At 37.0% G+C, this 15,053-nt stretch overlaps 1 protein-coding gene across 3 annotated transcripts; it reads left to right on the top strand.

Moving 5' to 3' along the window:
- Positions 1–4,360: 4,360 nt before the first annotated feature.
- Positions 4,361–13,558, top strand: thnsl2 (threonine synthase-like 2). 3 transcript variants are annotated; one of them, XM_059358172.1, is made up of 9 exons: positions 4,361–4,562; positions 6,490–6,721; positions 8,123–8,317; positions 8,796–8,948; positions 9,035–9,274; positions 10,217–10,365; positions 11,906–12,031; positions 12,121–12,275; positions 13,066–13,558. In XM_059358172.1, exons 2-9 carry the CDS (start codon positions 6,499–6,501, stop codon positions 13,289–13,291), a joined length of 1,467 nt encoding a protein of 488 aa, XP_059214155.1. In that variant the 5' UTR covers positions 4,361–4,562; positions 6,490–6,498; the 3' UTR covers positions 13,292–13,558. The 3 variants fall into 3 exon arrangements, with proteins under 3 accessions (XP_059214155.1, XP_059214154.1, XP_059214153.1); XM_059358171.1 differs by having other exon boundaries at positions 4,430–4,585; XM_059358170.1 differs by lacking the exon at positions 4,361–4,562 and having other exon boundaries at positions 6,048–6,721.
- Positions 13,559–15,053: the final 1,495 nt, after the last annotated feature.

Genomic DNA, 15,053 nt, shown 5'->3' with positions numbered 1-15,053 from the left:
TTTTTTTTTGGGCGGGGGGGGGGGGGGGGGGGGGGGTGCTTTAAGGAGGACATAAAAGTAATGAAAGTTAGTTTGAGATGAAATGCAGTTTGAGATGATGAATCCTAAATGTCAGCTGTCGACCAAAACAACGCTTGAAGCTGTTTTACTCTGTCTGGAGCGAGGTCATAATAGTTTTTGAGATTTTTCATTAGTTGTGAAGTTTTGTTTTGAATTTCAGTTAGTTTTAATCAGTTTTAGAGTGAGTTTGCTAGTGAAAATGCTTAGTTTTAGTTTAGTTTTTATTAGTTTTAGTTTTTTTTGTAATGGGGTATTTGTTGGGTGAGAGATTCATAAAGGTCACAATAAATGTTGCCTTTATTCCCTTTGCCTTATCCATCTCAGCCCCAATAAGGTTATTAAATCTTGCAGCTCCGGGTGTTTTGAATTATTATTTTTTTCAGTTAACAAACTTTTTTTTTTCAATACTAGTTTCTGTTATTTCATTAGTTTTAGTTGACTATAATAACCTTAACTCTAAAGCTTTCTAGTCATACATTACATACATTAGCTGTGTTATTATGTGACAAAACACACTTTGAGAGAATCATAGTTGTGGGTAACAAGATTTCCAATCTTTCCAAAAAAAATTGTAGATGTTCTGGTGCTTTATTTCAGCTGCTTCGGCCATAATTAGTCACTTCCAGCTCACACATACTGCAGCTGTGAAACATCGCCACTTTTACAACATTAGACTTCAGCAGAGTTTCCATGGGCCATTAAAAAGTCTAAAATCCAATAATCTGAATTTTAGGCCTTAAAAAAGTCTTAAAAAGTGTCAAAGCCTTAAAGATTGATTGAATTATAAAGTTAATGATGCTGTAACAAAGTTATATTAATTGTATCAGAATCAATTGATCAGAATTGATCCAAACAGGGGCGTTCCCTGTGGCACACCTGGTTGAGTTAGGTCTTCATTAAATGTAAGCCATAATCATTATAATTAGAAGAAATTAAATGAATTAAGAGATGAAATGTTGGGGGCGTTCCGGTGGCACACCTGGTAGAGCGCGTACCATAGAGGCATTGTCCTCGTAAGCGGGTGGCCCGGGTTTGAATCCGACTCGGAGCCCTTTCCCGCATGTCTTCCCCTCTGTCTCCCCCTTCACTCTGTCCTATCAATAAAGCCCAAAAAATGGCCAAAAAAATATCTTAAAAAAAAAAAGAATTGATCCAAACACACTGTTGCACACACGGTTTGGTAGCCGTGACATGAGTTAACAACCAAAGTTTTGTGTTAATTCCAAAAAGCTAAACACTGTGCACTATTAGTATTAATACACAACTTGTGTTGCTATGTCTGTGCATCAGTAGCCTCAACAGTAGAACAGGTTAACCCGCGAAAAAACTCTAATTCAGCATGTTTCTGATCCACCAACCAACATATGTTGTAGTGAGAGCAGAAAACAGATCGCCCTTATGGATTGGATTCATGTTGAATTTGACATGTTGTGGGTTGTGTCTTTGCCGACACCATATAGCTTTAGATATGACGAGCGCCATAGAAGAGGTCACAAACGTCACTGTAAACAACAAGTTCATCCATATGAATTACTTCCTGTTGCTTTTAAAAACAGAGCACAATGGAGCGATCACAGAATCCACAACATCATTTCCAGAAAACTGTCAAAATATGATGCCTTTTATCTGTTTCTATAGTTCTGTAGTTGTTGGAAACGTAAGCCGCTGCTAATATGTCGTGTTTCTCAAATCGAGTTGGCATTATAATTTGCACAGATGCTGCAGGTAGTTTCCGTTTTAGGTTTCCAGTCTAATTGTGTGTGTTTGTTTTGATGATTGAAGGTGTCTGATCAGGCTGACTGTCTGTTTCTAACAGCTGTTTGCAGTAAATGGTTGATCTTGTTGTGCATGTTTTGAAGTTAAACATGATGAAACATCATCATGAAACATCCAGTTACAGTTTTAATAATCACAGTAATCGTCAAGGTGTTTTGTCTTGATAAAATGTAGTTTTGTCTTAATAAAATGTAGTTTTTTTCATTTACTGTTTGCACCATTGGTTTTGGCCTCTGTGCTCTGTGTTTTGACTGCAATGCTACAATAAATGTTTATTTGGCAAAGTGGCCTTGCTCTAAATATAACTTAATTTGATATTAAACTTAAATGATATCTTTGAAAGTGGGATAACCTCTTTACCATTTCAGGTCCTTTTTTTGAGAATTGGTGGTTGTGGGCAGTGGATATTTAGGGGGAGATAGCAGGTCAACAATAAATGCCACATTGAAGTGGTGACATCATCTGAAAGCTGTGAACCTGAAGAATGATTTGAGATGCAGCTCAGTCAGTAATTTTACCACTCACGTTCACAAAAAAATAACCTATTTTTGTGAATGTGAGAGGTAAAACTGTGAATGTGAGGTGAAATTGTGAATGTGAGAGGTAAAATTGTGAATGTGAGGTATTTTTTGTGAATGTGAGAGTTATTTTTTGTGAATGTGAGAGGTAAAATTGTGAATGTGAGAGGTAAAATTGTGAATCTGAGAGGTAAATTGTGTATCTGAGAGGTAAAATTGTTAATGTGAGAGGTAAAACTGTGAATGTGAGAAGTAAAATTGTGAATCTGAGAGTAAAAATGTAAGGTAAAATTGTTAATGTGAGAGGTATTTTTTGTGAATGTGAGAGGTGAAATTGTGAATGTAAAAGGGAAGAATGAATTATGGCCCATATCTTACGATGCTTTCTAAGATTGAATGGTAGAATATGATCATGATCTGACAGCTCACACCATGCGTTTATAAAAGCAACAATATAATACAAAATATTGGGAACCTAAAAGCTAACCTTTGACTTAATGGACATGAGATCTTACATAAGCCAGTAAACCTTCTTAATAATAACTAACCAGTTCCTTGGGTTGGTTGTTTCAAAGTTCAGGTCCGACTTTGATCTTCCTGGTGGCAGTCGGCAGTGTGGCAGCATAAACGAGCAGTCATTGTGTGTCAATTTGTTACTTCAAAGTAAACTGAAGAGGAAGGGTTCTGTTTAAATCTAGTATACTGCAGAGTGGTAAGTGTTGAACATGCTCTGTGTTAATAGACAATCTCTGGTGACTGAGCAGGTATGAGAGTAAAGTGACATTTTAACAGGGTTGAATGTTCATTGTTTGAATTGAATGTTCTATAAGCAGCATTTCACTGTTGAAGCTGCTCAAGGGGAAGTTGTTTTAACTCCTTTGTCAGACCAACCAACCTGGTTGCATTTAGCAGTAGTAGTGTTTAGTGTAGCAGGCACGCATTTTGACATCAAAGTATGCTGGTACAATGTGTTAACCTAAACTGAAGTTAAATAATTTAAAATAAATAGATAAACAAGTAAGTACATAAGTAGCCTGGGAAGGAGGCTTTAAATATAATATAACTCCAGTAACTCAGTAACTTTGTTCCACTTTTCCTAAAGACAGAAAAACATGTTTAAGTTAAAAAATCTACATTTGTGAATAAAAAATGTAGTTATTATAAAAATACTATTGCACAAAAATTCCTCCTCTTTGTTTTTTTTAAACACACCATATTTTATTATATGATACTCTAAGCAGGTATTACATGTTTTTTTAACTAACCACTCTACTTGTGGACTTCTTGAGAGTCAATATTGGCATGACAGAATGTACATTCATTACTGTCTAAATCAAACCTCATTCTTAAAACTTTGCTGCCTGGATAAATATTGTAAATTATGTAAAATATACCTGTTGTTCCAGATTGTAGCTTTATGCGGACTAAAATTATGCTAATACAGGCGTATCTCAATACATTAGAATATGATGGAAAAGTCAATATCCAGTAGTTCAAGTCAAATAGCCATAACCAAGTATTGAGTCATATAGATGGACATACTTTTCAGAGGCCAACATTTACATATTAAACATACTTTTTAAAATTGGTCTTTTTAATATTCATTTTTTGAGACACTGAATTTAAGTCTTCATTAAATGTAAGCCATAATCATTATAATTAGAAGAAATTAAATGAATTAAGAGATGAAATGTGTGGGGCGTTCCGTTGGCACACCTGGTAGAGCGCGTACCATAGAGGCATTGTCCTCGTAAGCGGGCGGCCCGGGTTCGAATCCGACTCGGAGCACTATCCCTCTGTCTCCCCCTTCACTCTGTCCTATCAATAAACCCCAAAAATGGCCAAAAAAATATCTTTAAAAAAAGATGAAATGTTTCATTCTGTATGTAATGGATCTGTATAGTATAGTATATAGTATAGTGAATTGAATAACTGACATAAATCAACTTTTCTATGATATTCTGATTTATTGAGATGCACCTGTGCTACCTGCAGTACTGGCCAGTAGCCGCAGGGGGCAGCAGGCAGCAGTCAGCCTGTCAGAGCAGAAGAAGAAGAGCTCCACCAATCATAACAAACAACTCACAGCTCTCTTCTCCAGCTGAGAGGATTATTATTGACAACATATGTCGGGGTCGTGTCATTTATTTCAGGATACTTTTAATTAACACGACATCAGTTTTATCCCCAGTTCCTCCAGTGTGGACGGTTGGTTTAACTCCTTATTAAAGGTAAAGGGACGGAGGTGGACCCGGGGAGGTGAAGTGTGACTTGAGTTAACTTAAGATGCAGACCTGGCAACCTATAGTGAACGTATATAACGTTATAACTGAGTGTGTGTGTGTGTGTGTGTGTGTGTGTGTGTGTGTGTGTGTGTGTGTGTGTGTGTGTGAAAGAGAGAGAGAGAGAGAGAGAGATGGTGGTTTTCTGACACTGACAGTTAAATGTTCATTAAAATCAGTGGTGGGAAGTAACTAAGTACATTTACTCAAGTACTGTACTTAAGTACAATTTTGAGGTACTTGTACTTTACTTGAGTATTTCCATTTTCTGTAACTTTATACTTCTACTCCACTACATTTTGCTGACAGCTGTAGTTACTTTTCAGGTCGAGATTTAAGATAAAATATATGATCAATTTAAAGTGATTAGACTTAATTACATCTTATAACAGTATGTTGTTGTTCAATTGTCCTATTTTTTACAAAATTAAAACACTGCTTACATAAGGCTACAATACAAATAACGTAATAATATATTTAGAATACATAAAACAACTTGAGTGGGTTTATTCTGCATAACGAGTACTTTTACTTTTGATACTTTAATTACATTTTGATGCTGATACTTTTGTACTTTTACTTCAGTAAGTTTTGAATGCAGGACTTTTACTGTAGTGGAATAATTTCAGATCAAATCAGATCTGAATACTTCTTCCACCACTGATCAGAGTGACAGTCTGACTTTGAGTAAAGTTCTTAAGTCTTTGACTTAAGTTGCAACACAATAATGTAAAGATACTCCATAACAAGTAAAAGTTCATAAGTATTACTGACATGTACATGTAAGCAGCATTGAGCAAATGTTTAATGTCAACATGAAGCTATTAATTTGGGTATTCTAATCTATAACACAGCTATTTCATAGTTATTAAAGGTGTTTTAGTCATAAAATAATGATCTGAAAAGTAACTATAGCTGTTACTTGTTAATGTAATATACTAAATTGTAGTGCAATATAAGTACAAATTAACATAACAAAAAAAGTTAGAGCAAACATACTTTGTTGCTTTCCAAAATAAATTTGCTGTAGTAAATTCTATTTGCAGGTAGAATTGAATGCCTTTAGGGAAGAAATAAAGAGAGAGATGGAATTGTATGAGGTGGGGTATGGGCCATAATTCATTCTTCTTCTTCACATTCACATAAAAAACCTCTCACATTCACAATTTTACTTCTCACATTCACAATTTTACCTCTCACATTCACAATTTTACTTCTCACATTCACAATTTTACTTCTCACATTCACAATTTTACTTCTCACATTCACAATTTTACCTCTCACATTCACAAATTTACTTCTCACATTCACAATTTTACTTCTCACATTCACAATTTTACCTCTCACATTCACAATTTTACTTCTCACATTCACAATTTTACTTCTCACATTCACAATTGTACCTCTCACATTCACAATTTTACCTCTCACATTTACAATTTTACCTCTCACATTCACAGGTTTACCTCTTACATTCACAGGTTTACAGTATTTTTGGGTTATGTGAGAGGTAAAATTGCGTATGTGAGAGGTATTTTATGTGAATGTGAGCAGTAAAACTGTGAATGTGAGAGGGAAGAATGACTTATGGCTCATAGAATTGACCCCTGCAGGATATGCACTGGAGCCAAAGCAAGTTAGTTTAAAAGTCTCTTTTCAAACCTTAGACCTCGGATTGAAGTGATCATTAGAATATTGTCCATTTTGTGCATCTACCAAACCCTAACCTGGGGTTTGGGGGAATGAAGGGTAAGATCTGTAGATGCAGTAGAAGTATACGCTGCAGTGAGAATAGGTGCATAGAAATGTCAAAAGCTTGTGTGTGTGTATATAATTCTTGTCTCCGTCCACAGGATTGTCCGATGCAGTACTGCAGTACTCGGGGCGGGGTCCGTGGATGGGACTTCAGGGATGTGCTGTTTTCAGGTTTCGCTCCAGACGGGGGGATGTTCATGCCCGAGAGTATTCCTGTGCTGAGCCCCGACACCCTGAGGGGCTGGAGGGGGCTGAGCTACACCAAGCTGGTGGTGGAGGTCGCCTCACTGTTCATCCCCACCCAGCTGATCCCCAGACAGGACCTGGAGGGTGAGCCCACTGAAATACTCACTGTTAGCATAACATGTCAATTAGACAGACACAAAATATACACAGCATAGTATCGTGATATTTTGCATGGCAATATTATATCATTTCATGGCTGCCAAGTATCCATATTTAGCATTCCAGCAGCGTCAGTATTTTCAGTATTGGGCACATTTTTTGGAATATACTGGAGATACTGGTATCATATGAAACTAGAAGATGTGAGGAATCTATTGCCGACATGTGCGTCAGGATATCGTGTCGGGAAGTTGTTGAAACAATGCTGCAAAGTTCGGCTAAAGTTTTGGGGGTTTTTTACCTTTTTATTTTAATGATTTATTTTTTTAAATATATTTTTACATCGGATCTTAAGTTTTACTGTAAGAAAAACAGTTAATCGTCCTTCACTAAAAATTAGAATAGAAAGGAAAAAAAGGTCAAAATCACAAGAAAACAGGATAAATTACCAGAAAAAAAGTCAAAATTACCAGAAAAACAGTAGAATCACAAGAAAAAATAAGAAATTAGACTTTTTCTTATGTTTCATTCAAAAAACTTCAGAGCAGTGAAGCTTGCTGTTTTTGAAAGTTTGATAAAATGCTGCAGTTGTTGTCGTCCATACATGTTTGATATCAGTTCAGTTCAGTTTGACTGAATACTTGAAGTGAGATGAATAGGAATTTTCTCTTATTGGACAAAACAATTCTTGATTGAATTTAATTTTGTGGACAAAAAAATTCAGTTAAACCGTTAAATCGAAATATATTTTATCACAACACTCACCATATCGCAAAATGCTTAAAATCACAATAATATCGTATCGTGACTCAAGTATCAGGATAAAATCATATCGTGGGGTTAATAATAAGGGGTTGCTAAAAATGTATCAAATGTATCAAAACTAACTAAATAATCTAAAATATATGTTTATTAAAAAGAAAATATGCAGTAAGTATTCAATTGAAAATAATATAACAAATATTACATGGAAATAGATCAAATTATTCCAATTTTTTTTTTTTTTTGCCCAATATTTATTTGGGCAATTAAATTAAATTTGTGTTGAGTTACAGAAAAATAGACTGTGATAAATTAGAAAATGTTATTAGAAATAAGTACAAATCCTAATAAAAATGCAGAATTAAATAGTATTTTTTTTTATTATTATTTGAAAACGTTACTGGAGTGTTAGTCTCGGTTATATTATTGGTTTCCACTGCACAGAGAATGTGTTCAGAACTGGTCCAGAAGTAAACATGATTAAAATGATAAAATACTCACTGTATAAGTTGCAAAAAACCCCACAAGACTCACAAAAAGAAATTGAAAACAAATACCTACTCTATTAAAGATGAGCAGAAAACACCAAGCTAATGACTTCCTCTCTTCATCGTTCTGTCCCAGTCCTGGTGTCTGAAGCCCTGTCGGGGTTCTCTGTGCCAGAGGTGGTGAGAGTCGCCCGGCTAAAGGACGGTCTGTCGGTCCTGGAGCTCTTCCATGGAGACACCTTGGCCTTCAAGGACCTGGCTATGACCTGCACCGTACGCTTCCTCGACTACTTCCTGCAAAAACAGAACCGCAGAGCTACTGTTGTTGTAGGTAAGACCTGACACAACTCTTATCTGGTCTACAACATGAAGAAAACCTAACCTAACCTCTTAAAAGTTCTCACAGCTCACTAGATGATTTGTCAGGCTGTAGTGGATTTAGTCTTAATGCTGTTTAGTGATGTGCCAATTAAGCATCATGACCTATTTTCATTATTTTCTGAGCCCACTAGATGGAGCTATTGGTTTAAACGAAAAGGCTTAAGCAATGGTGATTGATTGTGCTTTCAGCTCTTTGTAGAACAGAGAGCACCAACAGGTATTGGGCATTGATTGCTACTTTTTGCCTCTATCATTTTTAAGTCTTAGTGTTTGGGGAAGATTTTGGTGCATGTGTTGTTGGCAAGTTGGGCGGCCCATAGTCTGACTCATCTGGCCCAGGGGCTCTCAAGCTGCCTAATTTTTCCAGGACAGTATTGTAGCATCACTAAATGTGTCTGAATCAGTCAGTCTGTGGTTTTCCTCTGCAGGTACTTCAGGAGACACGGGTGGCTCGGCCATCCAGAGTGCTAAAGGTCTCCGTGGGCTGGATGTGCTGGTGGTTTACCCCCGAGGACGCATCACTCCAGTCCAAGAGAAACACATGATCACCTGCCTGGAGGATAACGTCCATGTGTTTGCAGGTAAACCAGCGGACGCCACTGTGTGTTCTTCCAGAAACAAACAAACAGTCCCACTCAAACCCAGTGGTGTGTTCTAACTCCTGCAGCTGACGGCAGCTCAGACGACATCGATCAGCCTCTGCGCCGTCTGTTTGCCGACCAGGAGCTGGTCACGTCTCACGGCCTCATGAGCCTCAACTCAGTCAACTGGTCCAGAGTCATGGTCCAGCTGGCCCACTTCATCTTCGCCTACCTGGAGCTCAGCGGAGTGGATCAGGCCCAGGCTGACGGGGAGCTGCCGGAGCTGGAGGTGGTGGTGCCGACTGGAGGGGCGGGGAACATCGCAGGTGGGTCGACTGGGAACCGACCCTGATACCCTTTAGATTCATATCAGTCCAGTCAAAACGATCCAATTTCGAAACATCTCTTCTCCATATTCTGTCTAATGGTGCCGTTCTACAGGAGGCTTCAATAAAATACAGGTACACGAGAGGTAATGCTGGATATATATAGAATGGAGAAGCTGACTTTCTCAACTAGACTAAAAACAGACTTTTAAAAACAAACTTTTATAATATACTGGAAAAAATGGGTTGATTTTGTGTCTCCATTGAGAGCAGACTTTGTACAGTAAGGGCACTGTGTATTGTAGATTATTGACCCCCTTGGTTCAGGCTACAAACTTGTTCATTGTTCATATGTTTATTTGATATGTTTACCCTCCAACGGGAGAAAAAGGGACAATGCAAGAGAGGTATATGAAAATAAGGAGAGTAGTGGAAAAAGGTTTCATTTTACTTCTACTGTAACCTTACTTGATAATTTGTGTCTCTGCTCCATGGTGGAGAAGTATGCGAATATTCTACTGCTGTTGGAAAACTGTACAGCACATGTAAAATGTCGATGGAATGTTGATATGTGGAATCAATAAAAAAGATAATTTAAAAAAAATAATAATAATATAGGTACACGGTTGCCAAAATGACATCATTCTATTCTTGCAGCCTGGCAGAGAGAACACATTTCTCTGATCTTGACACATCACCTGGGCAGAACTTTGTTCTGAACTATTGTGTGATTGGACAGAAATTTGAATGTGATGTGTGTTGCAGTGGGAGGGCCCTGGGAGGAGTTCTGCAATTGAGTTTCTTGTGAATTATGAAATGTCCTGGCCAGAAATATTTTTTTTCTTGTTCTTGCCACCTCCAGAACAAGAATAAATTTATCTGTTCTTAACCTGTATTAACCTTTAGATGCTGTTCCCCTCTCCCTGTCTGTGTGTGTCTCAGGCGGCTACATTGTGAAGCAGATGGGCCTGCCTCTGAAACTGGTTGCCATGGTGAATTCTAATGACATCGTGCACAGGACGGTAACCACGGGGGACTTCTCCATGGCCGGCAATGTCACACAAACTCTGGCCCCCGCCATAGACATCCAGGTGAGACAGTCACACAGCTGATAGGTACAGCTGCTCCTATCAAAAACTGTTTTAATGATCTCAGTGTGAAGATTGCATTTAGTTAAGATCTTGACGTTGTTCATTCAAACATGGTTTGAAAAATGATTATTATTTTTTCAGTGTGTTTTAATTCATATTTTAGGAGAAGCTTGTGCTATTACTATTTCTTGACAGCTCCACATGAACATGTTCACCATAGTCAGTGTTGGGAGAAGTATTCAGATCCTTTACTGCAGTAAAAGTACTAATACCACACTGTGAAATTACTCCACTACAGTAAAAGTCCTGCATTCAGAACTTACGGAAGTAAGAGTACAAAAGTATCGGCATCCAAATGTACTTAAAGTGTCAAAAGTAAAAGTACTCGTTATGCAGAATGGACCCACTCAGATTGTTTTATATATTCTAAATATATATTATTAGATTATTATTATTATTGGTGCATTTATTTAAGCAGTGGTTTATTTTCTCAAGATAGGGCTCATTTGAACAATTTAATATATTGTTATGAGGTTTAATTTTATGCAGAATGAACACACCGAGATTGTTTTAAATGTTCCAAATATATAATTTAATTAAACAAAATTCTTTCTTATCACTTAAATTGTTCATGTTTAATGTTAAATCTCGACCTGAAAAGTCAAAACCAAGAATAACCTGCTTATATATATGTGTGTGTGTGTGTTTTCTTAGAAGTCTTAAAGATTGTAAAGGTTTCAGTGCTTATTCATGGTGACTTGGGGAGTTTCTATGGAAATATACAGTATATAACCAGTGGTGGAAGAAGTATTCAGATCCCTTACTGCATTATACGTACTAATACCACACTGTGAAATGACTCCACTTCAAGTAAAAGTCCTGCATTCAACACTTACTGAAGTAAAAGTACAAAAGTATCAGGATCAAAATGTACTTAAAATATCAAAAGTAAAAGTACTCATAATGCAGCATAGTAACTAAGTTACTAACTTTTTGTAAGCAGATTTAATTTTGTAAAAGTAGGGGTCACTTAATAGATTTTGTGGTTTAATGAAACACATTTTTTCACTTAAATCGATCATGTTTTTTGGGTTAAATCTCGAACTGAAAAGTAACTAAAGCTGTCAGCTAAATGTAGTGGAGCAGAAGTATAAAGTTACATAAAATTGAAATACTCAAGTAAAGTCCAAGTACCTCAAAATTGAGCCTAAGTACAGTACTTGAGTAAATGTATTGAGTTACACTCCACCTCTGACCATATTTCATATTGATCTGCCTATTCTGTGTGGAAAAATTCACATTTTGACCCTGAGTCTTTAGCGCCTGTTGTTCAGATTTTATAGTGCGAATTTTGGTCCAATTGTTGCACGAGAGGATAGACCAAATAATTCAGCATTCATCAAACGTACTTATCATTTTTAATGTCAGTCTAGCCAGTTGTTGTTAGGGTATCTTATTCATATTATCAGACTATATAATATAAAAATAAATAAATTTAAATGTTCACCGTGTGTCTCACTGCTTGGTTTGTGTCCTGTAGGACCCGTACAACATGGAGCGAGTGTTCTGGCTGCTGCTGGGTAAAGACGGAGCTTTAGTGAAGAACATGATGGAGGAGTTTCAACAGTCCCACAGACACTCTCTGCCCGAAAACCACCGCAAACTGGTACCAATGATTAACTGCACCAATTCTACAGGCATGCTTATCTTCTATATATCTGATCTGCTTGATCTCTCCTGCTGTTTTACTTCTAGTTATCACAAGTTTTATCGTCTGGAACGGTGAGTGATGAAGGGATCCTGGAGACCATGAGGAGCTGCTGGGAGGAGAACCAGTACGTCTTGTGTCCACACACAGCTGTGGCTGTCTGGCATCACTACCACTGTCCTCACAGCTCCAAGATCAACAGGTCAGACATGCTCTATTTATCTATTTCACCACATGTAGAAGTAGAGGTGTGAATCCCCAGAAGCCCCACGGTACGATTCTATCCCGATACTTGAGTCACGATACGATGTTATTGAGATTTTAAGCATTTTGCCATATGGTGACTATTGCAATACAATATATTGCGATTTAACTGTTTAATTCCACAATGAGAGTCAAACCTACAGACTGACCAACAAAGTATGCAGTCAAACTGAACTGAACTGATATCAAACATGTATGGACGGCAACAACTGCAGCATTTTATTAAACTTTCAAAAACAACAAGCTTCACTGCTCTGGATTTTTTTTTATTTTTATGAAACAACAAAATAAGTCTATATTTCGACAACTTCCCAACACAATATCCTAATGCACAAGGTGCCTTTAGATTCCTTAGATCTTCTAGTTTTATATGACACCAGTATATCCAGTATATTCATAAAAGTAAGCCTCCAGGAAAAAAAAAAATTGAAAATACTGACGGCCGTTGCAACGCTAAATATCCATATTTGGAGGCCATGAATCAATATAATTCTGCCACACGAAATATCGCGATACTATGCTGCTAAAAGAGAGATCCAAACAAGTGCAAAGGACCAGAAGAAGAAATAAATCAATGAGTCTTTCTGAAAAGCTCCAAAACGCAACTAATCATGAATGATTTTAACCAGAACACAAACATAGGGGCTGCTGTTGACCTCTGTAGCTTTGTTACCTACTTTGACACAACATTGCTTTGAGCTAAATGCATATTTAATTTTTTGTTGCAGGTGTTATATAGCAACAGCGTCTCCAGCCAAGTTCCAGGCAGCAGTGCAGAGGGCCGGCCTGACCTTTGACCTACCTGAGGCCGTGCTGGCGCTGGACAAATTGGCGACTCGTTACCAGAACCTGGAGCGGAGCCCGAACTGGTGCACAGACTGGGAGCGAAAGATGAGAGAGAAAATCCAGTCAGTGAGTTCAGTGAGGAAGAACGGAGGGACTTACTACAGCTGAGCAGGACTGACTGACTGTTAAACAGGGTTTTATATTATTAAAGTGAATGTGGAGCAGGTCAGTGACTCTGGCAGCTCGCCTTTGATCGATGTGCTTCCTTATCTGGATATATTACATTATGTTGATGATCTCTGATGGACTTTGGTCCGTAGGATCATATGAGCCGTCTTTGTATTTGTACAGTGATTCAACACAACAAACCAATCAGTTACTGACAATCTTCCTTCCACAACTTTTTCACCAATCTCAATAAATGCTCAATAAAAATCATTTTCTGTGTGAGTTTGTCTCAAAAACAATGAATAGTTCTCAGTTTAAAATGGGTTAAGTTACACACATTACATGCAATTTTGAAGGGTACGTTATTGAAAATTACTGATACATACTGCAGTGGCTAATTGTCCTGAAAAATAACAAAAATAACATTAAAACAAACCTAATCAAAATGCCACTGATGCACCATGGGCGTGTGGTGTACGCAGTCAAAGAAGCTAGGAAGTCCATGCAAAATGTGAGTTCCAAAGGTTTAATTAGTCCAATATGAGCGAGCAAGGGACAGATATAAAAAAATCTTTTTTGGGACAGATATAAAAAATCTTTCCTGCCACATGCCATCACACTGTGCAGTTACAAATAGCCTGGTTCATTACATACCGTCGTTATGCACTTTTTTATGCACACTGTTCATTGCACCTTATTTGTTTCACAGCACCAGCATTTTTATACTGTATATTCATATTATTCTGCACTGGAATTCTACTCCTTAACACATACTCCTTCTGTAGACACTTTATTTTTACATTACATTTTATTGTATTTTTATATTTTATTGCTTTAAGTATGCCTAGGTTGTTTTTGTTGTCTTTTCATTTAATTGTGTTGTCATTGTCTCTGTGTGTAATGCTGCTGCTACACTGTAATTTCCCCGCTTGGGATAAATAAAGTCTATCTATCTATCTATCTATCTATCTATCTATCTATCTATCTATCTACCTACCTACCTACCTACCCACCCATCCATCCATCCATCCATCTATCCATCTATCCATCTATCTATCTATCTATCTATCTATCCATCTATCCATCTATCCATCTATCCATCTATCTATCTATCTATCTATCTATCTATCTATCTATCTATCTATCTACCTACCTACCTACCTACCTACCTACCCACCCATCCATCTATCCATCTATCCATCTATCCATCTATCTATCTATCTATCTATCTATCTATCTATCTATCTCTCTATCTATCTATCTATCTATCTATCAAACAAGGAGAACAAAGGTTCTCTCAAAAATACTATGTAAATTAAATATGCCTAACAATAATGATGATTAAACTAAACAAATAACTAGCAAAAAACAAAATCTCAAAATCAAATCAAAACTAACAAATGCCTAGAACAATCAAACAATACTCATTATTATTATTAATAAGCTAAATAGACAACTAAATACTAACTAAGGAATAAATAGCTCCAACACTCAACCTTCAGAAATAAAGCTGATGTTCTTGTCTAAATGTATTTACAATGACACAAGGTTCATTAACTGCTCTCGCCATCTGAAACCATAAAAGAAAAGCTGAATAAAAACACATCCAGGATGTTTCTTATATGAAAGTAAGTACAGGAACTTGTCTTACAATAATAGTGCAATAATAATGTATATAGTTCTTCTGAAAACTGAGTGAGCAAAGGCAGAAATAGATTTTTTTGCATGATGAGAGAATGAATTGCTGAAAAGTGGTATACTG

This window comes from Centropristis striata, chromosome 19 (assembly GCF_030273125.1).
Source record: "Centropristis striata isolate RG_2023a ecotype Rhode Island chromosome 19, C.striata_1.0, whole genome shotgun sequence".
In the NCBI taxonomy this organism is placed as follows: Eukaryota; Metazoa; Chordata; class Actinopteri; order Perciformes; family Serranidae; genus Centropristis; species Centropristis striata.
Note: the sequence above shows the minus strand (reverse complement) of the source record. Positions and strands in the feature narration are given on the sequence as shown.